Raw genomic sequence first — 27,668 nt, forward strand, 5'->3', positions numbered from 1 at the left:
GGGCCCTACACACTTTAGCTTTCATGGGCCTCTTATACAATAAAAGAAAAAATAACTTTTTTTTTTCTTACTGGGGATTGAACTCAGGGTGCCCTTCTACTCAGCTTCATCCCTAGTCCTTTTTTTTTTTTTTTTTTTTTTGAGACAGGATCTCACTTAGTTTCCTAGGCTGGATTCAAACTTGTGATCCTCCTGCCTCTGACTCCCAAGAAACTGGGATTATAGGCATGTGCATTGTGCCTGGTGAAAAAATAACTTTCAAAAATTATAATTTACAGGCTGGGGTTGTAACTCAGTGGTAGAGCACTTGCCTAGCACATGTGAGGTACTGGATTTGAACCTCAGCACCACATTAAAAAAATAAATATATTGTGTCTACCAACAGCTAAAAAAAATTTTTTTAGATTATATTTTACAACTGTATTGTCATCGAGAAGAATATGATCAATGTTAGGGTGTATCCCATTTTCTTTTAAGAATTTTTTTAATTTGTTCTAATTGTTTATACATGACAGTAGAATACATTTATGCATTTTGATATTTCATACATAAATGGAGTATAATTTCTCATTTTTCTGATTGTACATGTTTCAGTCATTCTACAACCAGGTACAATCAGAAATTGATTTTTAAAAATTTAAAACATTTTTGTGGATTCTACCCCTCCCAACCCCCACAAACATGTTGTGCTCTAAGCACTGTGTCCACTGTGCCCAAAGTGGTTAGGCAGACAGAGGGTGAGCAGAGAGCTTCAAGCAAGGGGCATCTAGGATTTCAACCCTGGAATCCAATCTAACCACAACAAGAATGGATTAGGGCAGGACAAGAAGGTTAGGACAGGGGAAAGAACTACCAGTAAGGGAATCTTCTGGAACCCGAGACTGGGCACCATGGCAAGAAGAGCCCAGATGGGATACAGGTCCTTTCTGTGCATTCCTGTGTTTAGGCCTTGAGCTCCCAGCAACACTCCTCCCCAGCAGCCCTACCTCATATCACCCATGCTTAGGAACACTGCAGCCAAAATCTCAACCACTTTCCTTTTCAGAAGCAGAAAGAATGGAGGAAGAGCACAGAATGCTGCAGAACTGTATTTATCTACCCACACATCGCCATAGATTGCACACATATTTTCTTCATCTATTTTTTCCTACTTTGCATATAGGCCTCTGAGAGCTGGTGTGTTATGAAGAGAAAATTCACCTCTGCAAAGGGTGAAGTTCCATGCACATAGAACAATTAAAATGATTTTCATGCTGATTTAAGTCCATCAAGCACCATGCTCACATCCAAACTCTAAATGGTACAGCATGATATATCCCTGAAGCTCCTTAGAGAACATCAAACACTATGGAATACATCAACATGAATTTGCTAATTACACACTAAGTGTCTGGAAAATTATCCTTCAGTTATTTATTACTTTGGCAGAGAATAGAGGTTTATAGTCAGACAAGGATCAGGGTACCAAGGCTACCATATAAGCTCTTTGATGCTCAGCAGAGAGCAGTCTAATCTATTAGATTTCAAAAAATAAGATCCCAGTACAAAGGAATAGAATCCAAAGTGGAACTATAAAATTCAGTTACAACTAATGGCAAGAAATCAGAATGATTCTTGTAAAAAAAAGATACACAAGAAAGAATTCCAGTTTGAATTCTAAAAATCAAGTTCTCCGCTTGACCAGCAGCAACCTATACTTGCTAAAAGCAATGGTTAGAGACATGGCTGTTCATGGTTTCTGGCTTTTCCAGCAGGTGGCTATGGGATGGATGTGACCAAGAAAAACAAACGAGATGGCACTGAAGTCACTGAAAGAAGTAAGAGCATCTGAATTTTTTAAATTTATGATTGTTTCACTATAAAAGTAAAAAAAAATTTAGAAACAGAAAAAATAACATTTATAATTCTACCGCAAACACTGTAGAACTTACAAACATGTTCCTAAAGGAATAAAATTCCTTTCCTGAAGAGGGCTCTTATTGGTTTTGATTTGAACACATGTATGCAAAATAGGTCCTGGCTTTTCTTCCAAGATGAAAATTGCCGTTTCCAGAGCTATGGATGTGGCTCAGTGGTAAGCACTTGCCTAGCTTGTGTGAGGCCCTGCATTCAAACCTCACCAATACAAAAAGAAAATAAAATTTCCATTTCCATGGATAGTTTTTGTAATGACCAGTAATTTTAATGACTGCATAATATTCTGTTAAGTAAATCCACTAATTTATTTGACCATTTCCTTGTTTAGGGATATAAGGCAACAAAAGTCTTAAAGTATAATATCCCAGTTATTTCAGGGCTAAGTTGAAATAACACTGGTGTCATAGTTGAAATCTACACTAAGGATTGAAAACAGATACATTTATTTTATGAAACTGCCCAAATGATGAATTCAGAGACATTTAAACTGTCCCCCTAGTAACTCTAAATTAGGGAAGCTTTTCACTTATTCTGTGACTTTCATGTATTTCCAATAAAAAGCTCCTAGCTCCGTAGACTTGGAACTTTAGGTTAGGAAATAATTCCTTTTGATGTGTCAACGAATCCCAAAGGTCTGTACAATGAGAGGTTTAGTGAAAGCTCAAGGACTATTATTCAAATCAAACTGCCACTTTGCTCTGAAAAACCATTCCCTTTTATGCTTTGAATGCTGTTTCTGCTACATTCACTCGTGGTCCTGGTAGGTCAACCGAACTAATCGGGAAAATGAAGCATGAAGATAGATGGGCAAATGAGATGGAGCAGGGGCCAACAGCACAGCCTCCAGTGGCACAGAATGACCCTGCGCCATCTCCTTCCTCTCTCCTCCATTCACACCTCTACCCAGATGCTTGTGTGCCTGCACACCCACATACATACATGTGCACACCCACACACAAGGGAAGTCGGCTCTTAAAGACCACGCCCTTGAAATGCTTCCAACTTCTTCACGAGGCACCTAGTGATATCATCCAGGGTGTGGGTCCTGCCTGGCCTGGGGCACTTTGGAAGGGAGGGCAGGAAGACAGCTGTTCCTTGAGACCAGAGGGCCTGGCCCTTCCTCCAAGTCAAACCCAAGACTGGACTGGATCTCACTGTCAATGAAGAGACCTTGAACCTAGACAACTCATTTCTCAAATCAGTGCATAACGGCTTTGGGTTCCAAAGAGATATGAACTTATTTTCCAGGCACCCTGAAATCCATTGCTATTGCTCATGTTTTCACGCACAATGGATCAGATCACACACTTTAAGCCACAAATATGCAAAAACTATGTTGAACCTAATTTAATACACTTAGCTCATGACAGAAAACAGGCCTTGCCAAAATACACAGATGTGAGTACATCCCCTAAAACCTCTTCTTTTCTTTGTCTTTTCCAGTTATCACTGAAACAGTAACTACAAGACTTACCTCCTTACCACCAAGTAAGTAACTATCTCATAGCTTTCTTCTCAGCAGGTCATGTGTGAAGGCCCCGTATGGTAACCTTGAACCTGGAAGCTCACTCTTCAATGAACATATCGCAAATATCTAAGATTTCCCCCCCCTTAACAGCTATATTGATGTTGATATGTGGACCACAAAACCAATCAGTTTGAAGTGTGTGGTTCACCATTAGTATATTTACAGAGTTGTGCAGCCACTGCTACAGTCTAATTTTAGAACATTTCGATCACTTGCTCCAATAAAAACCCTCATGACCATTAGCAGTCACTCCCCATTCTCCTCCTCTTCTCTTCTAGCTCGCAGAAACCACAAATCAACTTTCTGTCTCTACAGAGTTGCCTGCTATAAACCATAAAATACCAGAAATCCCATCTACCTGAGCATTGAGTAGCTTGACACCTCTCAAACTTCCATTGTACTTTTCTTTTTTCCCAGGAGCTCCTTGCGTTTAGTGGATTCTGTAATAGGGATAGGGCCCCAAGCTTCCCCTGCACGAGCCCAGCTAGCTGGGATGGGGAGAGGTTGCCCCTCAGCAGGGGAGGCCAGAGCAAAGATGGGCTGCCAGATGGAACTGAGCGCTGCCATATGTATGTCCCTCCAGCACTTCTGGCAGCCGCTCTGTCTGGACCTCAGCCAGGCATTTGAAAAGAGCAAGCCCAACCAGGGCCTGGGCTCAAGGGGCCTGTCCTTCCTCAGCTGCCTTGTCCTAATGAGAAACTTGCTGCGCTCCATCCAGAAAGCTTTACTTTCACATTCAGAGGAACATGCACTGCAGCTTTTGGTACCCAAACAAGCTGGAGCTGGGTAGCTTGCACCTTGTAGTGTAGGTGGGAGAAGAACTCAGCCAGGAGGGTGCTGGTGAGGTGCAAGGGAAGGCTTCCAGAGGGCAGGGATGCTGGCACCCTGACTCCACCCTGAAACTCTCATCTGGCTTTTGGTTCTGGCAGAAGGGGGAACCAGCAATGGCTACACCAAAACAGGCTCTCTGGGTGGAGGGAGCCGGCTGGAGAAGCAAAGCCTGACCCATGGCAGCAGTGGCTACATAAACTCAAGTAAGTGCCTGCAGGTGCCAGGGCTGGGGGAAGAGCAGGGGACAGGGAGGGGGCCACCAACAAAGACCAACGAAGGAGGTAGGCAGATGGGATTCTGAATCAGTCCATGAGAGGGACAATTACAGCTACTTTTCATCATTCCAAATGTCCCAAAGAGTCATCTAAATGACACAGGACCCAGGGAAGTTGCCACATTTAAATCATCCTCATTCAAAGCCCACTTAAATCACTTGGATCCATTTGAATAAAGTCCCAATATAAATAACTACCATTAATTCAGAAGACTTTGGAGATAGGTGGCTGGTTTCTTACTGAATCAATCACTTTAAGCCACCTCTTTGAGGGAAGGTGTGCACATCCAGGGTTCACGATTTGAGTTACCAACAGCAACAACCAGAGAAACTCCATGATTGGGTTAGTGAGCTAAGAGAATCCGGTGACATGGAATCCCACACTGTGCCAGGTCCCCCTGGGCAAGCATCCAACACAGGCCCATTGTTCCTGTGAAGCTCTCTTTCAAAGGAAAGCAAAACAAAGCAGAGCAAGGCAAGATAAAACAAAAACCAGTGCGCACTGAAGATACCCTAGAGTGAAACTACAAAGGAAAACCCAAGGTGAAGAGCCCGCCCTACCTGAGGAGGGTCGCTCCACCGTGGAGAACATTCTAAGCCATTGTGCAGGGCTCCTCCATTAAACATCAGGTCCTGGTCCTGGCCGTTTCTTTGCATTGTCATTAGTCCCACGAGGGAAAGGCAGTGGCAATGATCCTGCCTTCCCACTTCTGAGCAGCCCCCTCTCTCTCCTGTGGTCTGCTGGCGTCCCCTGTGCCTCCTGCAGGGCCCTCCCTTAGTTGTGAGCTCCTGAGTGCTCCTAGCTAATGTCAGCTCATCTCTGCCGAAGGCCCACGAGGACCTCCCTTGTCCCCCCTTGCAGGTGGGAGCCTCAGGGGCAATGCCTCTACCTCCAGTTACAGGAGGGCACATTCGCCCGCCTCCACTCTGCCCAACTCACCAGGCTCCACCTTCGAGAGGAAAACCCACGTCACCCGCCATGGGACCTACGAAGGTATCAGCCCCCAGACTGCAGGAGAGAACCTCCCTCCTGCCTGTGACACCTCGCTTGTCCTCTGAGGATGGACCCGTGGATGGGCCCCTGGCTTCCCCTGTGTCTGCGCCCCGCCCCACCTTTCTCCTACTCCTTCCTCCTTGGTTTCCTTTGTAGACTCCCATTACTTGGCCCACTTGGTCACTTTTTCCACTAGCACTTGATCATGTATTTAGCATCATGTGGAGCGCCTTTGTGGGTGTTCAGATGAATCAGACACGGATCTTGTCTTCAAGGAGTTTACATTCTGATAGATAAGATGACAGACTAAAAAGCTATATGGTGCAGAGTAGGAGGCAATTATCATCTTCAGCTGAGGAAATCAGGGAAGACTTTATAGAGGAGGTGACATCTGATTTGGGCCTGATGTGTAAGATTTTGGCCTCCAGAGATGGAGAGTGGGGCAACCCAGGCAGAGGGAGCAGCGGCATAAGCACAGACAGGCAGGAGCATCCAAGGCCCACAGAGAAATGGCAGAGGCATTAATGAGAAGAGGAACAGGGCACCCGATTCAATGCTAGGATAAGATATTTAGACTGTATTCACACACAATGGGGAACCATGGAGGTTTTTATTTATTTATTTATTTATTTATTTTATTATTTAGTACTAGGGATTTGACCCAGAGGTGCTTTACCACTGAGTTACATCCCCAGCCTTTTTATTTTGAGACAGGGTCTTGTTAAGTTGCTAAGGCTGGCCTCTCACTTGCAATCCTCCTGCCCCAGTCTCCCAAGTTCCTGGGATCACAAGTATGCACTGCCACACCTGGCTCCACATAGGTTTTTAAGCCAAATATTTGAGTTTTTGAGTCCATCATATTTGAGGTCCAAGACTAGAATTCTGTAAGAAATGTTGCAGGAAGAATTGGCAAGGAAGGGCTGAACACAGGTGACAGGTTAAAAGGAAAGCCACAATAGTCCAGTGGAGGGAAATGTGCAATTAGGTTGGTAATGGTGGGGGAAGGAGAGCTGGAGGTGACATGTGTTAGACATATAATCGACAGGTTTGGCAGTTGATCAAACATAAGGAGAAGAGAAGGCAGCAATGTTGTTAGGGTTTCAAGCACAAGTTGGGCTAATGGTGGTGCCAACTACTGAGACAGGGGAGTCCAGTGGAGGACCATCCTTGGGGAATTCAGTTACTTGGTCTTAAAGAGGGCAGCAAGTAGGCAGTGGGCCTGGGACCTGAGCTTGGGAAGAAGTCAGAGCCAGATACCCAGCCAGGAGGCATTCTCACAAAGAGGCTGGTGGGAGCTGGAAGACTGAAGGGTTTGCCAAGGAAGGGAGTATCAGAGCAGGAGGGAGCAGAGGAAGATAAAGCTGGAGGAAGAAGGCTGAGAGAGGAGGAAGAATCGTGGACTCTAGTGGAGAGGCCAAGAACTTGGCAGCAGCACTGAAGAAATGCTCAGTGCTCAGCTCAGGGAGGAGTATGGAAGAAGCTACGTGGGCTCCATGATAAGGCCGTTGGAGTCCTGGTCATCCGCAGGAACAGTTTCAGTGGGAAACCAACAAGCCAGTTGGGTTTATAGTGAGAGCAGAGAGGTACCAGTGATGGAGAAGCAGGATTAAGGGACTGGGTATCCTAGTAAGTGATAGAAGTGGGCTGACACCCCAAACTGGGAGAAGGTGTCCCTCTGGATGGAGGATGAGAGCTGCAGGAGGGTGTTGGGAAGCCCCTCATCAGACACGGTGACTTGCATAGCCCAGTGCTTGCTGATCCAGGGCCTGAGCAGGGGCTTTTACTGTGCATTTGTGTAACAGGGTGTGCATTTCTTCACAAAGGGATTTTTGCTTAATCAGAGGCAGGTCGCTTGCTCTAGCATTGATACCAGGGCAGACCAAGTCATGCCATGATGAGGTGACAAAAAAAAAAAAGGAGAGGGAAGGCAGGCAGGCCTACTTTCCTGTGTTCATACTCTCCCCTTCTGAGTAGATCAGTGACCAGAGTACAGTGCTATGACCAAGTCCACAAGGGTCGTGTTCCGAATCGTGGGCCTGCTCCACGGATCATGGGAAGTGACTGCTGAAGAGCACAGCCCACTCCCTCCTGGAGCACCCCTGGCTATCAGGTTCCGGAAGGAGTGGATGGCACCACCCACTCTCTAGGAAGCCTTAAGTGACCAAGTGGCTACTTTTACCAAGTCTTTCATCCCCTCTTTAGGGAGCTCCAGCGGCAACTCTTCTCCGGAGTACCCCCGGAAGGAATTTGGTATGTTCTCTCCTTATTTTCAAAAGAAATGTTCAAGTGGACAAATGCCCGGGAGACAGGGTGGTAGCAGGGGACATCATGAGCTAAATGACTTCTTCTAAAGGAGTTGACCTCAGCTGACCCGTTGTTCCCTTGTTCTTCATCCTGAAGCACCTTAAGAGGACTATCAGTCACATTACTTGCTGTCATAAGCATTTGCTCATGACACTGTTAAAGGGTTTATACAAGGTTCATGTTTGGACAGATACTCCCTGAGGCCAAGCAGTAATTGTAGGGATTCTTCCTTCCATTAGAGGCACAGAAAACTGCCAGCAGAGAGGAGCAGTGGTTACCAAGCCCAATGCCCAACATCCCAGCCCCTCCATGACAGCCTAGTTCAAAGGGCCACATCACATGCCTAGTGACATCCTAGGCTACACATATTCACTTGGCCTTAAGTCTTGATTCATGTTCATGATATCTTATTGTGCAATGAATTAACGATATAACCATTCATGATTCAGTGATTGCCATTTTATTTATTTATTTACACTGGGGAAACAAAGGCAGGCTTTAGTGAGCAACTTAAAGGGACAATATGGCAGCCTCTTAAAACATTTAATTGATGCAAGTGGATCATGCTCCCAGATTGAGTGACTTAGCTAACAACAGCTAATAGCTAATGGTAGTTAGTGTCAACTAACTCTAATTGTGTGTGTGTGTTGGTGGGGGCAAGAGGTACTGGAGATGGAACCCAGGACCTCATATATGCTAGGCAAGCACTTTCCCACTAATCTACATCCCCAGGCCTCATTCAGTGACTTCAACACCCTAAATGTGCTAGAGCATCACAAAATGTCCTCACTTATTGAGCATTCACTATCCAGAAGAGCCCTTGTCTGGATATTAGACACACTATGAAACTACCTCCAAGACAAAAGTATTTTGCATGCCACCCCTTACATATGCCTAAGATGACATTTCTCTGTTTCTCAGCATCATCTTCAACCCGAGGACGGAGCCAAACACGAGGTGAGTGCTATCCCTGGCTTCAGTTCATTTATTCGAGGAGCATTTTCTGAGCAGCTAACATGGGCCAGCCTGGAGCCAGGCAGGGTGAGGCAAACAGGAGAAGAAGGGATGGTTTCTGTTGTCCAGTTAACCCCGTAGGTTTTAGATTTCTCTCACCAGTGCCTGAGAGGCCTCAGAGAAAGGAGGGAAGCTTGGTCTGGCCATTGTGAAATGGAGAGGGGCAAGGGCATGGTTGGCGCTGAGTGCAGCAGAGCTTGCTTGCTTAGTCAGCGGTCTCTGGAGGAAGTCTCCAGGTGCCTGGGGGTGTACAGTTGGCAGGTGGAGTGAGTAGAGGGATGTCCCCTTTTTAGCAGCACTATTTTTGGGAAACTTAGGTTTCCCAGTCTCAAAAGTTAGAAATTTCATAATAGCCCACAGATTCACCCACTGCTCAGAGCTCAGCGTCAGGGGCTATGATTCTGGCTCCTTCCCTCACAGCCTCTCCATGTCTTCTCTTGTACAGAGAGTGAGATTCGAGTTCGACTGCAGAGTGCGTCCCCATCTACCAGATGTAAGTGACACCATCTTGCTGCAAAGGATCCAGGAAGCCTTGAAATTCAATCACATGTGAATGTAGCATAATGTCGGCATCGTGGGCTAGTGCTGAATGTGTGTGTGTGTGTGCTCATGAGCATGCCCTCAATCTTAAAACATCTGTAAAGTCCTTCTGGGGGTTGGGCTCTGGGCCAGGTATTGGGGTTAAGTTGCTAAGTAAATTATGGTCCCTGCTGTTTAGTTGTTTGCAGACTAAAGGAGACATAGTAGACCAGCCTGTCACCACTGCTCAGTGTGGCCAGGGAGCAGGGAAGAGCTGCTCCACATCAGCCCAGGGGACGGGCACAGGTGCCAGCAGCCAGAGAGGCCTTCCTGGGTTAAGGGTCCCTTAAGGGAGACGAAAGTGGATCAGAGTTAGGCTCAGAGAATGGGGCCAGCATGAGACATCCAAGGAACATCTCAGTCTGGTGACACAATGGCAGAGTTCAGGTTAGGGAAGGGTCAGAAGTATATGGGCTTGAACTTCATCTCAAAGATTAGACATTCCCCACTCTTTGCATTGGGTCATTAGACTCCGGTGGCTGTGGCTAGAGGGTATTTGACAACATTTTGAAATGAACCCAACTTTTAGGGCAGGAGCCAAATACAAGGAATAAAAGAAGGAAGAGCTGGGATGATGGTTTAGGTCACAGATGGGGGGTTGCCCGCAGAGTTTAGCAGCTGAGGTCAGGGGCACTGACTCCAGGCCTGATGCTTTGTCACAAATCCTTCCAGGCATGGGGTGTTGAGCTGAAAGGATGAAACTTTCCAGGCCAGGGAGGGAGGCAGGGCTCCAGCACCTATTGTCCCCTCCTATATTCTGCCTTTGTGTGTGATGTCTTCCTTCTCTCCTGTCTTCCACTTTGGGAGGAGGTCCGAGGAGCTGGCTCCATTGGTTTACCTTGCTACATAAAACATCAGACAGACTTGAAATTAAGTCACACATAAATGCAGCACAATGTTTTAAGAGTTCTGGGCCACAAATTCCTTTTGACACTCCCAGACATACAAGGTCAGGACCTGACATCTGAGGTATCTTGAGCAGAGGAGGGAATTACTGTTTGTTTCAAAGGAACGATCTAACTAAGGGTAGAACAATCTGATCTAATCTGAGATTCTCTAACTGCCTGCACCAAGATGACCATGTCCTCCAGCTACAGAGTCACCTCGAGGTGTCCGATGAGGTCTAATTAGAAAATATCTCCCCAGGATGCTGATCCCTTATGGGAGGCACTGAATTTATGAGATTATTGATATTACAAAGTGCCAGGTTGATAAGTCCTGTAAATTGGAAATTTGCAAAAATTATAAAGCTAACCCAAGTCATAGTGTGCGGAACAGATGTCCTCAAAGTTCCTCCCACTGCAGTTGGACTCGGGAAAGAATCCTGGGCCTGAGGGTTGACTTTGGGATTCTTGTCCAGGGACAGAACTGGATGATGTAAAGCGTTTGCTCAAGGGGAGCCGATCAGCAAGTGTCAGTCCCACCCGCAACTCCTCCAACACTCTCCCCATCCCCAAGAAAGGCACCGTGGAAACCAAAATGGTGACAGCAAGCTCCCAGTCAGGTAAGCATGACAGCCCCAGGCTTCCATGGAGGGATGGGAACATGGCGGCAGGTTTATTTTGGCTGGGAAATTTCACGGTGCCCTGGCACAAACTTTTCTGACTTTTCCAAAGACCTGCTCCTCCAGCAGTGTGAAATTGTGGGTCACACATTTCTTACCAGACTGTTCAACCATCCCATAGGCACTCAGTGGCCCAGTTCTAAATCCTAGAGATTGTCCCCCGGAAGGTTTCCACATTGAATGTGTTGACCAGGTTCCCCCAGTGTAGAGAACTGGGGAAAGTTGCAGTGTCTTCATTCATTCTCTAGTGACAATTTATTATATGCCTCCTCTGTGCCAAGTGCCAGGCATTGAGGAAAAGCACTGAATGAGAGAGACATAGCCACCGTCCTGGTGGAGATGAAGGTCTCTTGGGGAAGTCAAAGAGGAAACAAGGTGTCCCCAAGTATTTACCAAGAAGTGCAAGGGAGGTTCTACAGGTAACAGGGAGACAAATGAGCAGGTCTTTGGAGGGAGGTGAGGAAAGAAGCCAAGTCAGCTCCAACAGGAAGCTTTCCTCTCATTTACTCCTGGGCAATAAAAGCCTGGAGACCCTGACCTTGCTCAGATTTTTCCTAAAGGAGCAAGCCTCGGGTACTCCATGGCCTGGCTGGCTAGCTCGCTCTCAAAGAATGATGAGGCAGAACCGGCATCAAATTTAAAGAAACACAAAAAGTCTTATCAGGGCCAGTACTTGCAGATCTGGTTTGCACATAGGAATATAGAAAGAGAATTTGACCAGAGAAGCTCACCATCTTGCAGTGTGTCCTCAGACCTGAGGGCTCCCTGGCCAGACACACTGCACCCTTGCCCTGGTGCCTGGAGGTCTCCTGAGATTAGCTTTGGGGGTCTTATTTTTTGCTCCTAAGAGAATGGCTCCCTGCCATCTTTGAAGGTGAAGGATCCAGCAAAGGGTCATTGGAAGGTCGTTGGTGCAGACAGCCCACCAGGAGGTGAGGAGCAGGGTTTAGGAGAAAGGAGTCGACCCCAAGGAAAAATCAATCTTCATATTTCACTAAGAGCTGGCAAGAATTTCTAATCGAAAAGACCAAGTTTTTATCAACTTTGAGATTTCATCAAAAGTAGTCCCAGGCTGCTCTGAACTGAGGGAGCTCCTATCGGACCCTCAGTGCTAAACCCAGGAAAGTCCCAGGAAGCAGAGCCAGCTGAGTCCCCCGGCAGGGAAATATTTATTTGTCTCTCACTGGAGCATTTATTGGTCTCTCACTGCGTTTTTTTGCTCCCAGTGTCAGGGACCTACGACACAACGATCCTGGATGCCAACCTTCCTTCCCATATGTGGTCCTCTACTTTGCCTGCGGGGTCCTCCATGGGGACCTACCACAACAACATGACAACCCAGAGCTCATCTCTCCTCAACACCAATGCCTACTCAGCAGGATCAGGTAAGTGGCAGCTGTGCTCACTGCTCTCATCCACAAAAATCACAATCGTCCCACCTCTACCCTGGAGCTGAATGACTCCTCGGGTATCTGCCATCCTTAGGGCTCTTGAGAAGTTTCTAGAACCAAGTGTCTCAAGAGTTTCTCATTGGAACTTAAGTTCAATTCAGTCTAGAAGGTATTTCTCCTGCTGAGCCCCTAGTAGAGACGAATATACAGTATAAGATACCAGAAAAATATATAAGGATAAAGGATATCAAAAATGGGTGCAGGAGAACTGCATCACTCCATGCAAATTGACTCTGGGATCTTGAGTAGTCATTTAACTTCTTTGAGTTTCAGAGAACTTCTCTGTAAGATTGGGTCACTAACAAGAAAGACTTTGGCTGAATCCACTGTCCACTACTGACTGATCACCTGTTGACTAGAACCCAACAAACACCATAGGCGAATGTTTGGTTCCCTGCTAAAAAGCGAGAGAACTAAATATTAAAGTTTTTCCTAAAAACAAAAATGTACCAAAATATAAAAATCCAATCCTGGCATTTCTGCTGGTATCGCCACAGTATCCAAGTCTCTGCCTCTGCTCTGGGTTGAACATCCCTCTCCTTCTCCCCATTACAGTCTTTGGAGTTCCAAATAACATGACATCCTGCTCTTCCACCCTGCACCCAGGACTCAGCACCTGCTCCTCAGGTCAGTGTCACCATCTTGAATCACCTTTTCCAGGTTATTGACTTTAAAATATAAGAATGTTCTTTCCTGGTGAGTAAAGTAAAATGATTTCTAGAAAGGATGTCCTTTCTGCTCATGAGCACGAAGGACTTTTCTCCATGCATTCTGTGACCCATCGCAGAAGACACAGCTGCTTTTAGAAGCTCAATTGCAAATAAAACTCAAGATCCCAAGGGGAAGTTTTAAGGGAAGGGGACCCAAGTCCATGCGGATGTGCTTATTCTGTGCTGATCCTTTATTTTCTGGGAGAGTTGGTGAAATGAAAGTAAATGGACTTAGTGAGTCATAGCTTAGGACATTTTCAGGGTGAAAAGCATTGTTAATTTAGAGGATCTTATTTTAGATCTTTTAAAAAATATGGTAGTTCAGGGCTGGGATTGTGGCTCAATGGTAGAGCTCTCGCCTAACACGTGTGAGGCTCTGGGTTCAATCAAAAATAAACAAAATAAAAATAAAGATATAAAAAAAACTTTAAAAGATATGGTAGTACATCAGAAGAACCACACTGTGGTAAATAATGTTACTACTTAGTTTCCAATGCAAGCATATGACAATTTTAAAGAATCATTTGCTTTCACATGTATCATAATAATCCATATGGTAATAAGTTGCCAGTCTTACCTTTTTGAAAACAATCTGCCTTCTTCCTGTGATATTGCTGCTAATAAATATAATGACAGGTCTTCTTTACTTACTTAGCTGGCATAGCTACAAGTGAAAATTTAATGATCAGATTTCCAATAACTCCAGTTGACTGGAATCCCTCCAAAGGCAGAAGAGCCCGGTTTCATGCTTTTTCTCCCCTTTCTACCTTTGAATTTTGTTTTGCAAATACCGGACTGAGCCAGCTCCCCAGGAAGGGAGAGCTAATATTGATCTTGAGCCCCAAGATAGGATGAAGGAACACAAGCTATGACTAGGGAGGAGTGGGCTTCTGGACATTGGCCTTGGAAGTCCTAATGGGGGTGAGAGGAGTTCCATGGGTCTGAGTCAGGAAAAGAAAGAGCTGAAGGGAAAATGAAGAGCCTTTCACATTAGTGTCTCTCAGCCCCAATGTCTGTATCCCATGTCCACGGCATCCTACACTGTGTACCACGTCACCCCAGGGTGCTACAGGGAACAGAAAACCCTGGGGATATTTTAGGATTTTGAGAAACACAGCAACATTGAACCCTGTGTGAACTACTATTGTTACGTTTTGTGGACCTAACTACTCAGCAAATGGGACTGTTAACGAAATTTGCCCTGGAGTGAGGAGGTGGGAATATTAAAAAAAAAAAAAAATATATATATATATATATATATATATATATAATCACTAAGAATAAGGTGAGGGATCCAAGAAAGTCTGAGAATCTGTCATCTGCAAAAGTACATGTCTTGAAAGTGCTTGGGGGCTGGAGTTGTGGCTCAGTGGTAGAGTGTTCACCTAGCACGTATGAGGCATTGGGTTTGATCCTCAACACCATATAAAAATGAATAAATAACATAAAGGTATTGTGTCCATCTATATCTAAAAAAGAAAAGAAACTAGTTTTGGGGGTTCCAGGAGGCTGCCTGCAGCGGGGGACATCCTCCGTGCACTCTGGTCTGACCTGTTCTCAATCCCTCTCGCAGTGTTTGGCATGCAGAACAATCTGGGCCCCAGTTCGTCTGCTCTGTCCCACAGCACGGCCACTGCTACCACTTCCACAGGTTCGTAGTAGCTGAGGTTTGGAGCTCAGGAGTGGGGTCATGACATCTCTTTAAGGCTACAGTTCACATATGCCTTTTCAAAAACTGAATTTGAAGGACCAAAGGGCCTCTGCAAAGCAACTGACCTTTCCCCAAATGGCCCCTCCCTAATTAGAGTTGTCAATCTTGCTCATTTACTGGCTGAGACATGACTTCAACATAAAGGGGAGCCTACACTGTCAATGGTATCTCTGCCCTGTGACATGTCACCTGTACACCCCGTGTATCTCACAGCCCAGTGGGTCAGGTCCCTGCTCCCTGCCCACTCCTTGGCAGTCCACTGTTCCTACAAATCAATCAGCTAGTTTATTTTATGGTGCACCGCCCCCCCAGGTTGCTGACCCTGTGCAAACCTGCAGGGAGAGAGTAAAAACAAAAATGATGTAAGACTCAATGTTGATTTCAACTTGCCTGCTGTTTAGTTAGAGTGGAAAGTCCAGCACACGGGAAAGGAAAGGGGGATCCTGTGAACATCAGGAACTAAGTAATGTACAGCACAAAATAGGGGTGCAGAACGAAAGAGACAGAGGACTTCCTGGAGGAGGTGGCCTTTAAAACACCCTAGAAGGATAAGGAAGACTGTACCCAGGAACAGTCTTCCATCTAACCCCTCCTTGCTTTCTCTGTGGCTGGAGAGGGTTGATTTCACAGCTACTGATCTCCCTGCCTCTCTGCCAGGGCTGATCAGGCTGCTCTAGAGTGGCAGGACCCACCCTCCCACACTGGCCCAGCTCATCAGTGGTCCCTTTTTTGCAGCATATGGTGTGAAGAAAAACGTGCCCCAGAGCCCTGCCGTCGTGAGCACCGGTGTATCCACCACCTCTACAGGTGAGAGCTGTCTCTAGCTGTCACAGGTCAGGCTGGCACATGGAGAGAACTGCCCAGCTGTGACACGCAACGTATAATACAAGAGGATAGAGTCCCTGGGCGTCCTGAGGTCCACAAACACAACCCCCCATGGATGTTTCCATGAGATTCAGATTCAGAGATGAGCATTCCTGCGTTTGCCTGGGCCTGCCTGTCCCCGGAGCAGGAAGCTCCGTGCTCCACAGCTGCCTAGGGTCTGGCATGACCCTTGCCCGGAAGCCCTTGGCCTTTTCCTGTTACCTGTAACCATCATAAGACCCAGGAGCCCCTCGGAAGCTGCCAGCATCCTCTCCACTTCCTCTAGAACCGTTATCAACATGGGCTCCCACCATTGTTGTGGTCCTCGTGCATTTCCTCCCATTCAGAAACCCAGAACTGCACACATGCTAGGTGAGCGCTCTACCACTGAGCTACATCCATAGCACTTGTCAGTATCTTTTGAGACTGGGTCTCGCTAAGTTGCTGAGGCTGGCCTTAAACATGCTATCCTTTTGCCTCAGCCTCCTGAGTAGCTGGGGTTATAGGCATGTGCCACCACACCCGGCTAATATTCTTTTTTTTTTTAAATTATTTATTGAGCACCTCCTTTGTTTCAGATAGACACTATACTAGGTGCTGGGAGAGACAGTAAGCTGGCAACTTTGGTGGAGTGAATGGATGACAAACACAAAGACAAAGTATACAAGATAATTGGAGAAAATGACACAGATTTTAAGGAAACAATGAGTCACGTGGGAGAGATGGTGAGGGTGGAATGCTTTAGATGCAGTGGTAATGAGAAGCCTCCATAGAAGGGTAAGAGAAGCCTCCCATGCTTGTTAAGAAAGGACCTGCCTAAGGGACTGTGTGGTGAGGCAGCTGCATAAACCACTCACGCAGTCCTTATGTCATCAACCCAAACTCCTGATGGCCAGGCCCAGCCAGGCAGGGAGGGGTGCTTTGGTCCCAGAATGCTTCATAGCACCACAGTCAGTGAGATCAGGAGGCTCCTACTGCACTTGCTAATCTCTTTCTTCCGCTGCCTTCTTCTTTCCTCCTCCCTCCCTCGATCGCTTCTTTCTTCTCCTTTCTCCTGGCTTCTTCCCTCCCCAGCCTCTACCACCCATGTCCAGAGCGATGACCTCTTGCACAAGGACTGCAAGTTCCTGATCCTGGAGAAAGACAATGTGCCTGCCAAGAAGGAGATGGAGCTGCTGATCATGACCAAGGACAGCGGGAAGGTCTTCACGGCCTCCCCGGCCAGCATCGCTGCAAGTACGCTAGGGACCCCCACCCCCCACCTCCCACTCAGGCTACAGGAGAAAGGCAAATGGTGCAGGAAATGGTGTCCTAGCAAGGTGGTTTCAGACAATGTGATCATGAAGCCACGGTTTCCCCATTCTAATGAAAAATGTCTGCCTGAATGGAGCCTCACAGGGTCTCCTTGAATGCCAACCAATGAGCCAGGAAAACTCAGGCAGAGCTCCCAGAGGGGTCCTGGGACCACTTCAACTCTCACAAGCACAAATGGGGGAAGTTAGCCCCAGGAAAGCTGGGCTGTCTTCACCAGGGTACCCTTGACCTCCCCAAGCAGCAAGGAGATATGCAACAGGCTGGGAGGGGCGGAGAGAGAATACTCCAGATTGTCATGGGTTGCGCGCACAGCTTCTTTTTCAGAAGACACCCTGAAAAAAGAAAAGCAGGCTGCCTACGCTGCTGACACTTGCCTGAAAGCGGAAACTAACGGTAAGAACCAACCTGACCGCTGTTCCTGTTGACTTCAGTCAAGCCACAGTTCATTTTTCTTAGTCTTCTGAGACTTTGATACTCAAAAGGGGGTTCCAGGAACCAGCAGTTGGCAGTACCTGGGAGCATGTTAGAAATACAAGTAAGACCTTGATACTCAAAGTGTGGATGTTGGAAATGCAAGTGAGACCTTGATACTCAAAGGTGGTCTGGGGACCAGCAATACCTGGGAGCACGTTAGAAATGCAAAATCAAGCTCCGCCCCCTGCACTGTGTGGGAGGCTGCATATTAACGAGTTCCCCAGGTGAGGTACATGTGACATTGAAGAAAAGCCCTCCCCTGGCTTGTTGTCAGGGGTATGTTTCCTCACCTTATTAGTTCTCCCATGATTTTCAGAACTGATCAAAAAATGCTTTGTAAAGCCTTGGTTATCATCTTCTCCTTCACATTCTCCTTCTTCCTTCCCTAATATCTGAATTCTTTCTTGGGTCTCCACATTTCTTCTCAAAGTCCTGTAAAATCTCTCCAAACCACTGATTTTAGGGAACTCAGCAAAGAAAGGGAAAGTTAAGCCATGGAGCATTTAAAAAAAATTATTTTATTTAGCCATAGAGCTTTTAAAATAAAGTAAAATAAGACAGCTACCATCCCAACAGGGCAGGAGACTAACCTGACTCAGCAAGGTTAGTGATTCCTCATTTTTTTAAGGGTGGAGCTAGGCTGTGAAGCCAAAAGACCCTTTCCAGAATCTGATGAAAACTATGCGCAAATTCCCAGGAAATTCCACATGTGCTCACAGTAACAACAGAGACTCAAAGAACAACAGAGACACACTCACAACCCTCCTCCTTGCTGGATTTCCCAGTTCACACTCCAATGTCCCAACTGTGCACCTGTGCTCAGAGTCCCTTAGCCAAGATATTAGATAGGGATGGGGGTGTAGCTCAGTGGTAGAGTACATGCTTAACAGAGTCCTGAGTTCAAGCTCCAGCACCAAAAAGAAAAATAAATCAGTCATGTCCCATGAGCACATTTATTTTTTGAATAAACAGTGATCTTCCAAAAGATGTGTTGAGGTTTAGGTTTAAGGTTCTAAGAGAGTTAAACACTATCCATTCTTCCACCACTACGTGCTTGGCCAAGCCATGCCTTCATCAGTATATTTTTGCAAATATCAGCTTCCCGAGGACTGAGTTGCTGTATGTCCCCGACATTGCTGTTCTGCGAGGTGCCTGAGGGGCCAATTGACCTAACGTCCTAAACCTTGCAATGGGCAGCCTATGGGCTCCTCCAGTTTAAAAGCTCAGGTCTGAACTTGTGTTTGTCTTTTTAGGAGACTTGAAGACCATATCCACAAAGGGCAAGGGCACCTCCGCAGGTGGGTGATACCTGGGGACCCTGCAGGGACAGGATCCAAGGGCTGGTTATACTCGGTTAAACAGATTACGGCCCCTTGCCAGGAGCCAATGCACACTTGAGCCACCCAACTCAGGCTCCCTGTGGGCACAGAAGGGTGGGAATAGGGTGAAGGTGGGAGTGGACAGGCTGTGGGCTGGTGGTGGCCTCAGAAGGAATGCAGTGCAGGGGATGTTGCTTTGCAGACCCCACCACCCCTAACTGGCAGCCACTATAAGACCTAAGGTCCAGGGTCTCCAACCAGGGCAGGAGCAACATGATGGAGCTTCTCTGGGTTTCTCCAGAACCTCCCACGTGGGCCCAGGAGGACACTAAGCCAAGCACACTCCTGCCCCCTTCCCTTTTCTTACCTCCTATCCCCACCTTATGTAGGAGCACACTGAGTCTTACCTCCCCAGAAGTTAGAGAACTATAAACCCTGAAAAAAATGTTTAGGTTTACTGGACTGAATGTAACTCTAGGCACTGTGGAGATCACAAAGAGTGGGCTGTGTCCAGTGGTCCTGGAGATGGGGGAGCTTTAGATTCAGGCCTAATAAGATGCAGGAGGTTGTGGCTTTGAGCTGCATCTCTGCTATTTTTTTTTTTTTCTGATTTCTTTTTGACCCTTATCTCAATCAACAACGTCTGATGAAGTAGGGAATCTTTTAACTCCATTTTATAAAGAGGAAATGGAAAGGTTAAGTGACTTTGTCAGGGTCACACAGCTCTAGCCCAGCATTGTCAGACTTCCGCTCCTCACCAGCCATGGCCCTGTGTTAATATGGAGTTGCCCAGGAACTTTGAAGTCCCCACTCCCACTCAGGCCCATAAGAAGTCACCAAAAGCTAGAGAATTTCGAGGGAAAACAACAGGAGCTGCCTGCATTCACCCCACCTTCCTGTCTCTTCCACAGATCTCCACGGCTATGACCGAGGCGGCGGTGTTGGTGGAGGTGGAGGCGGTGGTGGCGGGGGACTGTGGGGGGGCGCACCTGCCTGGTGCCCCTGCGGTTCCTGCTGCAGCTGGTGGAAATGGCTGCTGGGCCTGCTGCTCACCTGGCTGCTGCTCCTGGGACTACTCTTTGGCCTCATTGCTCTGGGTATGTGCAAAGGCCTAGGGGCAGGAGCAGGGTGGCAGGGGGCCCCCAAGTCCCTTCAGAAGGACAGGCATCAGAGAGTGGCCCTGAGTGTCAGGTCCAAGAGGCTTGAGATCATAGGCGCAGACCTGGTGTTCCTGCAGATGAGAACACTGAGCCCCAGGAGTCACTTGGCCATGGTCATGTGGCCAGTGAGCTCCTGGTCCCTCCCCACCTTCCCTGGACCCGTGGCAGCCTGCTGTGTGCATTTGGCTGCCCCTCACAATAAGGTCATGTCATCTCATTGCCACCGTTTCCAAGCACCTAGGGCTATGTTCCTGCCATCTCTCACTCTACCTCATAGGAGAAGAGAGGGCAAGCTTTGGCACCCAGCTCAGGTGACAGGCCAGGTTTCTGTGCGGCTCTGGGAGGATGCTGAGGAGCTCATCCTCCTGGTGGCCTCCACAGATTGTCTCTGCATAAGTAGTTCAGCAACTTGTGCCTAACAGAATGAAGCAGCCCATGGCTGGCTCCCCACACGGAGGCTCAGCGAGGCAGGCACCGGGTAGAGCCCTGGCTGATGTCGTCTGTGTCTGTCCCCTCCAGCGGAGGAGGTGAGGAAGCTGAAAGCCCGCGTAGATGAGCTGGAGAGGACCAGGACCAGCGTGCTCTATTATGAGGACAAGATGGAAAGGAGCAACAAGGACCGCCTGCAGGGAGCCGCGCCTGACCTGGGTACAGGCATAGACAAAGCAGGACTGGACATCCCCAGCCAGGAGGCACTCTGGCTGTTCGTGAGGAACAAGCTGATGATTGAGCAGGAAAATGGTGAGAGTTCAGCCGTTGCAGGGCCAGCTCAGCTGAGCCTCTTGCTGCTTTGTGTGGGTGTGTGGGGGGACCAGGGCCACCACTTAGCAGGCTCTCAGCCTCTCTCCCGCCTCACCTCTCCATATCGCTAAGAGGCAGGTGGTACCAGGACTGGGATCCCATCTTACAGATGGGAAAACTGAGTCCTAAAGAGGAAAATTGTCCGAGATCACTAAACCCTGTGTTAATTCTGACTCCTCGGCTAGCTTTGGTTTCTTCCCGCCGCCCATGACCCCCTCTTATGTGCAAATGAGGGACATAGGAGATGTGACACTAACTCAGGATTTACTTTCTCTCTCGTAGGAAACCTCCGAGGAAGCCCTGGCCCTAAAGGTATTGCAGTGGACCCAACCTTTCCCTGCTCTCATTCCTGCAGGTGGAATCTCTGGGTGGATTATTTTGTCCTTTTTGCAAACACGGATATGGGACTGTGGTTCCATGGGGAGGGCTGAGAACTGTCTTTAGAGTCAGAAGATCTGAGCGTGGGAAGCGACCTACGCAGCCTGTAGGAGAGTTCTGGCAGTGTACCAAGGGACACAGATGGAGACGGAGGGACAGATGGAGACTGCCATTTCCTTGACATATGGCTTCCATATTGACAAACAGCTGTGAAATACCAGGGAGAGAATGGCCCTTGGTTCCTACCGATCTCACAGTTTTCATACCTTTCTCATTTTAGGGGACATGGGAAGTCAAGGCCCTAAAGGTAAATATCACATGGACATTTTTATCTTTATTATTAGTGAGGGTTGATGGTTTAAAGTAATCAGCATGGGTCTGAAAACCCCCTTCATAACGGGAAAAGTGACCGACATTCCATGGGACAACTGCACAGTGAGGAGGAGGAGGTTTCCAATCTCGGTGACCCTCACCAGACAGAGCAGTTTTCCTTAATCCTCTGACTGGGGCTGATAAACTTCAGTGTATTGGGGAATTGCCACAAGATCGCTGGCCCCTCTCCCAGAGTCTTGGCAGGTGTGGATGGGGTGAGCAGTCTTCAGTCTGCAGCCAGGGGTGCAGCCGATGCTGAGGACCACCACTCAAGAGGACAGGGCCACCCTTTGTCCCCAGATCAATCTTGCTTCCCAATAGACCTGAGTGCAGGAATGGGGTTCCTCCACTTAGTGGCCCTCTCCCTCTCCCTACCCCCTGGTGCCTCCCTGCCCACCCTCCCCGTATACCCTGGCTCCCCCGCCCCCGTCCCCCAGCCTACAGTCCAACCCTGATGGGGATAAGTGGGGACTGGTGGTTCCAGAGCCCCTCAACCTGCAATGACCAGGTAAAACACTGGACTCCAGTTACATTTGAAGTGCAGATAAATGATAATTTTTCACTCAAGGTGTGTCCCGTGGATCTTAAGGGACATACTAGCACTAAAACTTTATGTCGTTTATCTGCAATTCAAGCAGAACTAGACATCTGTACTACATTTGCTAACTTTGGCAACTCCTGAATCCCCCCAAGGGCTCCTTTCAGGTCCTCTGACTGACATCCCTTTACCTTTGTTTCTGCAGGAGATCGAGGTCTCCCGGGGACTCCAGGTGTGTAACCTCCCGTGACCTCCCTCTGGCCCTGGTGGTGTTAGTGCTGCTATCTCCCAGCTGCCTGCTTCCAAAGGACATGGGGGCTGAGGTCTTCTTGTGTCTCCACAGGTATCCCTGGGCTCTTGGGCCACCCAGGTCCAGAAGGACCAAAGGGACAAAAGGGCAGCGTGGGTAAGAGCCTCTTTTTCTATTCATTCATTTGGGAAACATTCATTAAGTGCCTGCTGTGTTCCTGGCCCAGTTTCAGGGAGCATCAGTTAACACAGAAGAGAGGCCCCTGCAGCTGTGTCACTTCCCTTTGGGTGGGGAGAGACAATAAGCAGGGTAGGGGGCCAGTGTGAAGTGGGAAAGACTGAAGTGGAGGGCGCTGAGAGTCAGGGCTGAGGGTGAGTTACATAGGGAGGCCAGGGAGCAAAGACTTGAAGAGAGAGGGAGCCAGGCGCCAGATCTGGGGAAACATTTCAGGCAGGGGACGGCCAAGGCCAGTCCCAAGGGCAAGTTCAAGGAGCAGTTCAAAGAGCTCCAGGAGGCCAAAGAGATGGTGAGAAGAGTGGGCCGTTGGGGCCCTGAGACCAGCATAAGATGCCAGTCTTTCCCGGAGCGAGCTGAGAAGCCATGTGCAGGTTTGGGGCAGAGCTGGAACACAATCTCCTCACATTTTAAAAGGTCACTCTGGCTTCTGGACTGAGCCAAGACTGCAGGGGCTAATGGGGATCAGGGGCCAGGGAAGAGGCTCCAGGCCAGAGTTCAGTCAGTGAGAGGCTGCCTATGGGACCCACCCTAACTGTGACACTGGCCATTCCTATCTTTAGGAGATCCTGGCATGGAAGGGCCCATGGGCCAGAGAGGGCGAGAGGGCCCCATGGGACCTCGTGGTGAACCAGGGCCTCCAGGGTTTGGAGAGAAAGGGGACAGAGGTAAGAAGCAATTCCTTCACGGGGAGGTTTCTGGTTTTGTGGGTTTGTAGTGGCTGGGGATAGAAACCAGGGCCTCAGGAGTGCCAGGCAAACATACCACAGCTAAGCCACACCCTCAGCCCCGTTCCTCCTTCTTTCCATCTGTCCCCTTTCCTCCTCCCTTCAGTTGAGCTCTCTCCTTGAGCTGGGCTTGTGCCAGGCCCTCTGGAAACAGAAGACTAATCATGGGGCTTGAGACAGGATATGCTCCAGGCCTAGGGCCTAGGAACAGCTGTGATTCCTGGGCCCCAAAGAGGCCTCAGTGAAATGTCCTTCCCCAGCAGGGTGGAGGGAGGAGGGAGGTCACGGTGGCCAGCTGAGGGCAGGCTGGGCTTGTCCACAGCACAGCGGGGTGGGGTTCAGCTCTGTCAGGGCTGGAACTCAGCAGGACAGAGGGCAGGAAAGCCCCAGGCATAGGCCCAGCGCTGCGGGGGCGCTGGGGAGCTTTTGTGATTTAGAACCTGAACCCTGAAGCTGTATTGATGTGGGGAAACCAAGACAGACCCTAGAAATCCTCTAAGGCCGAAAGACTAAGCAGGAAGACGTATTTTTTGTTTCGCTGTCTCTTAAAAATGTTTCTCAACCAGACAGCCAATATTTTTGGAGTGCCTCCCAGGCGCCAGACTTCATGGAAAATTAAGGCTTGGGGGTGGAAACAGAAGGCATTTTTTTTTTTTTTTTTTTGTGATTAGTGGCCTCAAAGAGGCACCAAATGGATCCTGGACAAATGGCAGGGAGGGAAGAGACACTTTGGACTGGGGGAGCAGTCGCCCCGCAGGAGGACTCTCTCAAAGAGCTTCTTCCTCCTTTTCTCCTCAGGAGCTACTGGTGAAGCTGGTCCTCAGGGCCCTCCTGGTGTCCCAGGTTCTGTGGGTCCAAAAGGTATGATCCAAGCCAGGCCAGGGAGGAGCCACATCTAAGAGGATCACAGAGAAGCAGGCCCAGGGGTACCAGACAGAACTGGCCCCTGCCTAAGGCAAAAAAAAAAAAGAAAGAAAGAAAAAGAGAGAGACGACAGCCGAGTCCCTGATGGTCAGGACTGGGCCTGTAACTTTAGCCCCATAATGGGGTTGAAGCCACATTTTCTTCTCTCCAGCGGCCACCTTGTGTGATCCTTAAGCGGTAGATGGATCATGCAGGAAATCAGAAGTCGATTTTCTCCACTGACTGGGGCCCAGCTACACACATCAGAAACAGCACATCTGGACAACCAGGGAGAATGGGTCCCTTCTCACAGTGTGATACCTATCTGGCCACCTGCCCTCTAACTTTTGTCCCAGTAACCCTGACCAGGAAGGAACAAGGGTCCCTTGACACTCTCCACCCTGCCCACCAGCAAACTCCTCCTAAGAAGGAGATTGCACTGGGATCCCTCCTGTACTGTCTCACGTGGGTCCGGGCAAGGACCCCCTCTGGGCGGGCAACACATACCCATACAGCCCTCACCTGGAGATGCGCTCGCTCCACACCCACCTGCCCTTCACCATGGAGTCAGGAGCCTCTGCCCGCATCTGACTCTGCTGATTGTCTCGCCCTTCTTCTCAGGTTCCAGTGGCTCTCCTGGACCCCATGGCCCCCCAGGTCAGTGTGCTGCTTCTTGTAAATTGATTTTTTATTTATGGGCAAAAGGTGGGGTGGTGTTAAAAGGAAAACTAAACATTTTTCAAATAAAATAAGCAATTACAGGGTTGGGGATGGAGTTCAGTGGTAGAACACTTGCTTAGCAAACCTGAAGCCTGATGTCCCAGGGATAAAAATAAATAAATAAATAAAAATGAATAATTAAAATCTAAATAAATGATAAATTCATAAGACAGCCTCCTGAAGACACAGAACTCAAGTCTAGGCATGTGTCTCCTGCAGCTGAGCTCAGGGGTCCTCATGAGTTCTGTCCAGGTCTGGTCTGAGACCTGGCATGGGTCTCAGACTCACCAGCAGCTTTGGCAACGGGAGATTTCCATCCTCCTTTCACCTGAGCCAGTGCCTATGCCCACCCTGCCTCCACCTCTGAGAGCCAAAGAGCTCTTCCTGCTGTCCTGAGGATCTCAAGCTGCAGCCAATGTCTGTGCCTGGGTCCTATGAGGTGTTCCTATACCCAGGGCCTAGTGATCAGCAGGGACAAGAAACTTGGGACATGGGGAGGAGTGCATGGAAAATAGCCCTTGACTTGATTCTAGGGTGTGTGGACCTGGGTGGTGTACACAACTGTAGCATGCATGTGCACAAACACACGTGTGCATCCATCCCTTCCAAAGATGGGACACTCATCCACCTGTATGCCTTCCTCTGCTGGCAGGTTCTATAGGTCCCCAAGGGCTCCGAGGTGAAGTGGGACTCCCTGGTGTCAAAGGTAAGCTGGTGGCGGGGGGGGGCAGAGAGAACATCATCCTGGGATCAAGAAGGAGGTCTGGGAGGACAGGGGACAGGAGGTAAGGGTTGGGTCTGATGGACAGGTGACGCCCACAGCCTGTGCAGCTGACATATGGGAGAGTGGGGGTGATGAGGTCAGCATGGAGGAAAAGCTGTCTTCAGAGATAGACATTGACCCCTCTTGGTTGTCCCTGCGAGGCTCTTTAAACAAGGTGTCCATTTCCTTTTCAGGTGACAAAGGACCTATGGGACCACCAGGACCCAAAGGTATATGCTGTTCCCACTGCTGCTCAGTCATTACCATAGTCTTCTCTACTCCTGGGCACCCAGATGTGACCCCTGGTGAAGGGTTGGAGAACCCATATGACTCTGGCTCCTAGACCCTGGGACTGAGAAGGAATGAGAGTGTCCTCTTATCCAGCCCCTTGGAGAAACTGAGGCACAAAGAGGGGAAACAAAGTACCATCACCACATGTTCATGCGTAGTGAGGATGCCCATTCTGAGGTGTCTGTCCTCTGGTCTGGTCCTCCTTGTGCCCAAGGCACCGTGTATGCTCCAGCAGGGACTGGGAGTCTGTTTGTGGGTGGGACCTGACCCGACAAGAGCTCAAACCTGCTCCTGCAACTTCACCAACGCCACATTCCTACCAGTATCCTGCTGGTGGGAGCCTCCAAGTGTAAGGAGACCCATGGGTCCCTGTGACTGGGGAGATTCTTTTCCTGGTTCACAACTAATGATGTCCCCACCTTGTTTTGTTTTAGGTGACCAGGGTGAGAAAGGACCTCGAGGCCTCACAGGTCAGTCCTCCACAGGAATCTACTTTAGTTCATTCATGACTTTTAAGTCTATTGTTCAGTGGAGATGGAAAAAAATACAGAAGGAGACAGAATGTCTGTCTCAAGACTTTCAGGAAACTTTCCTTCTAGAAAAAACCAAGAAGATAAAATAAGGCCATAAATGGGGGGGTCAAACACTCTTCAAAATGCACAGTCCAAACAATAGATACTTGGTACAAAAAGGGGGGTATTTATTCATCTGTGACCCTCTGGACGAATCCAGTTGGGAAAATTAATAAGCAAATTTCAGAGTGGAAGAAAATGTGTGCCACTGCACCTGCTCAGCCACTTACTGCCTGCCAACTGGCATCATTAAAAAGGACATTGATGGTAATGATAATTTGACCACAAAGGTTAGCTTTCTGTTTCTAAGGAAATTGGGTTCATACACAAGTATGTGGATTCTGGGTCAATCTGTGCCTACTTCCAGGGGGAGCAGGGGTCTTTGGCCTTGGAATCAAAGCAGCAATTGCTTCTCACCTCCTCTATGTGGAGAGGAGGTAGGCATCTTGAGCTGTGGGAGGAAGTGGGCTCGTGCTACCATGTTCAAAGCACACATTAGCTTGCCAGCCTCCAACCAGCTGGTCCTCTGTCCTGTGCAGGCGAGCCTGGAGTGAGAGGTTTGCCTGGAGCGGTGGGTGAGCCCGGAGCTAAAGGAGCAATGGGTAAGTGTCCCAAAGAGTGTCTGCCTATTCCAGAGCTCATCATGGCCCTGTAGAGAGTCTTCTTCTAGAGCTGCCGCTCCAGCTCTCTTTCTCCTGCCCACCCTTGGGCAAGTCCCCCTCTTGGGTCATTTCTGCGTCTGAGGATCCCTCTGGGGCTCAGCAAGCTGCAGTTCTCTGTGGGTTTCTCACTGCTCTAGTCAGGCTTGGCGGGGTGTGGCCCATCATCCTGACTCCTGTCTGGAAGCCAAGGCAAAGACAGTGGAGGTCCCTTGGGACTCCCAGTGTCCCACCCCAGGATGAGCTTCACAACCAGATCCAGGTGGCCACCCTGTGGCTACCCTTTGCTGCCTGACAGCCAGGGCAGACAAGCTGGCTGAGGACCTGCAGAGGACCAGGCTGGCTGAGAACCATGGTGTCTCAGAGGGCTTATGCCCCCCTCCCCCACTAGGGACACCCTACCTTCTCTTGTTCATTTCACCAGCTCTTGGCAAGCACTGACTGTTGGCAG

General features: G+C 48.6%; 1 protein-coding gene and 1 long non-coding RNA gene across 3 annotated transcripts in view; one reads left to right on the forward strand and one right to left on the reverse strand.

Moving 5' to 3' along the window:
- LOC144364876 (uncharacterized) overlaps positions 1–4,459 on the reverse strand; it is a 36,767-nt gene extending 32,308 nt beyond the window's left edge. For both annotated transcript variants that reach the window (XR_013422994.1, XR_013423004.1), the window contains exon 1: positions 3,804–4,459. This is a non-coding gene — a long non-coding RNA (uncharacterized LOC144364876). The remainder of the gene's footprint in view (positions 1–3,803) is intronic.
- Col17a1 (collagen type XVII alpha 1 chain) overlaps positions 1–27,668 on the forward strand; it is a 47,927-nt gene that overhangs the window by 4,486 nt on the left and 15,773 nt on the right. The window contains exons 2-29 of the mRNA XM_021731823.3: positions 1,752–1,817; positions 3,361–3,405; positions 4,375–4,479; positions 5,413–5,544; positions 7,747–7,794; positions 8,770–8,805; positions 9,308–9,355; positions 10,802–10,945; positions 12,232–12,390; positions 13,012–13,083; positions 14,740–14,817; positions 15,613–15,684; positions 16,816–16,977; positions 17,368–17,448; positions 18,783–18,827; positions 19,760–19,945; positions 20,528–20,749; positions 21,092–21,121; positions 21,468–21,494; positions 22,303–22,329; positions 22,441–22,503; positions 23,145–23,249; positions 24,108–24,170; positions 24,834–24,869; positions 25,585–25,638; positions 25,890–25,925; positions 26,421–26,456; positions 27,098–27,160. Coding sequence (XP_021587498.2) covers positions 1,766–1,817; positions 3,361–3,405; positions 4,375–4,479; positions 5,413–5,544; positions 7,747–7,794; positions 8,770–8,805; positions 9,308–9,355; positions 10,802–10,945; positions 12,232–12,390; positions 13,012–13,083; positions 14,740–14,817; positions 15,613–15,684; positions 16,816–16,977; positions 17,368–17,448; positions 18,783–18,827; positions 19,760–19,945; positions 20,528–20,749; positions 21,092–21,121; positions 21,468–21,494; positions 22,303–22,329; positions 22,441–22,503; positions 23,145–23,249; positions 24,108–24,170; positions 24,834–24,869; positions 25,585–25,638; positions 25,890–25,925; positions 26,421–26,456; positions 27,098–27,160 — 2,227 coding nt within the window. The 5' untranslated portion in view covers positions 1,752–1,765. The remainder of the gene's footprint in view (positions 1–1,751; positions 1,818–3,360; positions 3,406–4,374; positions 4,480–5,412; positions 5,545–7,746; positions 7,795–8,769; positions 8,806–9,307; positions 9,356–10,801; positions 10,946–12,231; positions 12,391–13,011; positions 13,084–14,739; positions 14,818–15,612; positions 15,685–16,815; positions 16,978–17,367; positions 17,449–18,782; positions 18,828–19,759; positions 19,946–20,527; positions 20,750–21,091; positions 21,122–21,467; positions 21,495–22,302; positions 22,330–22,440; positions 22,504–23,144; positions 23,250–24,107; positions 24,171–24,833; positions 24,870–25,584; positions 25,639–25,889; positions 25,926–26,420; positions 26,457–27,097; positions 27,161–27,668) is intronic.

Source organism: Ictidomys tridecemlineatus, chromosome 1, assembly GCF_052094955.1.
Source record: "Ictidomys tridecemlineatus isolate mIctTri1 chromosome 1, mIctTri1.hap1, whole genome shotgun sequence".
Taxonomy (NCBI): domain Eukaryota; kingdom Metazoa; phylum Chordata; class Mammalia; order Rodentia; family Sciuridae; genus Ictidomys; species Ictidomys tridecemlineatus.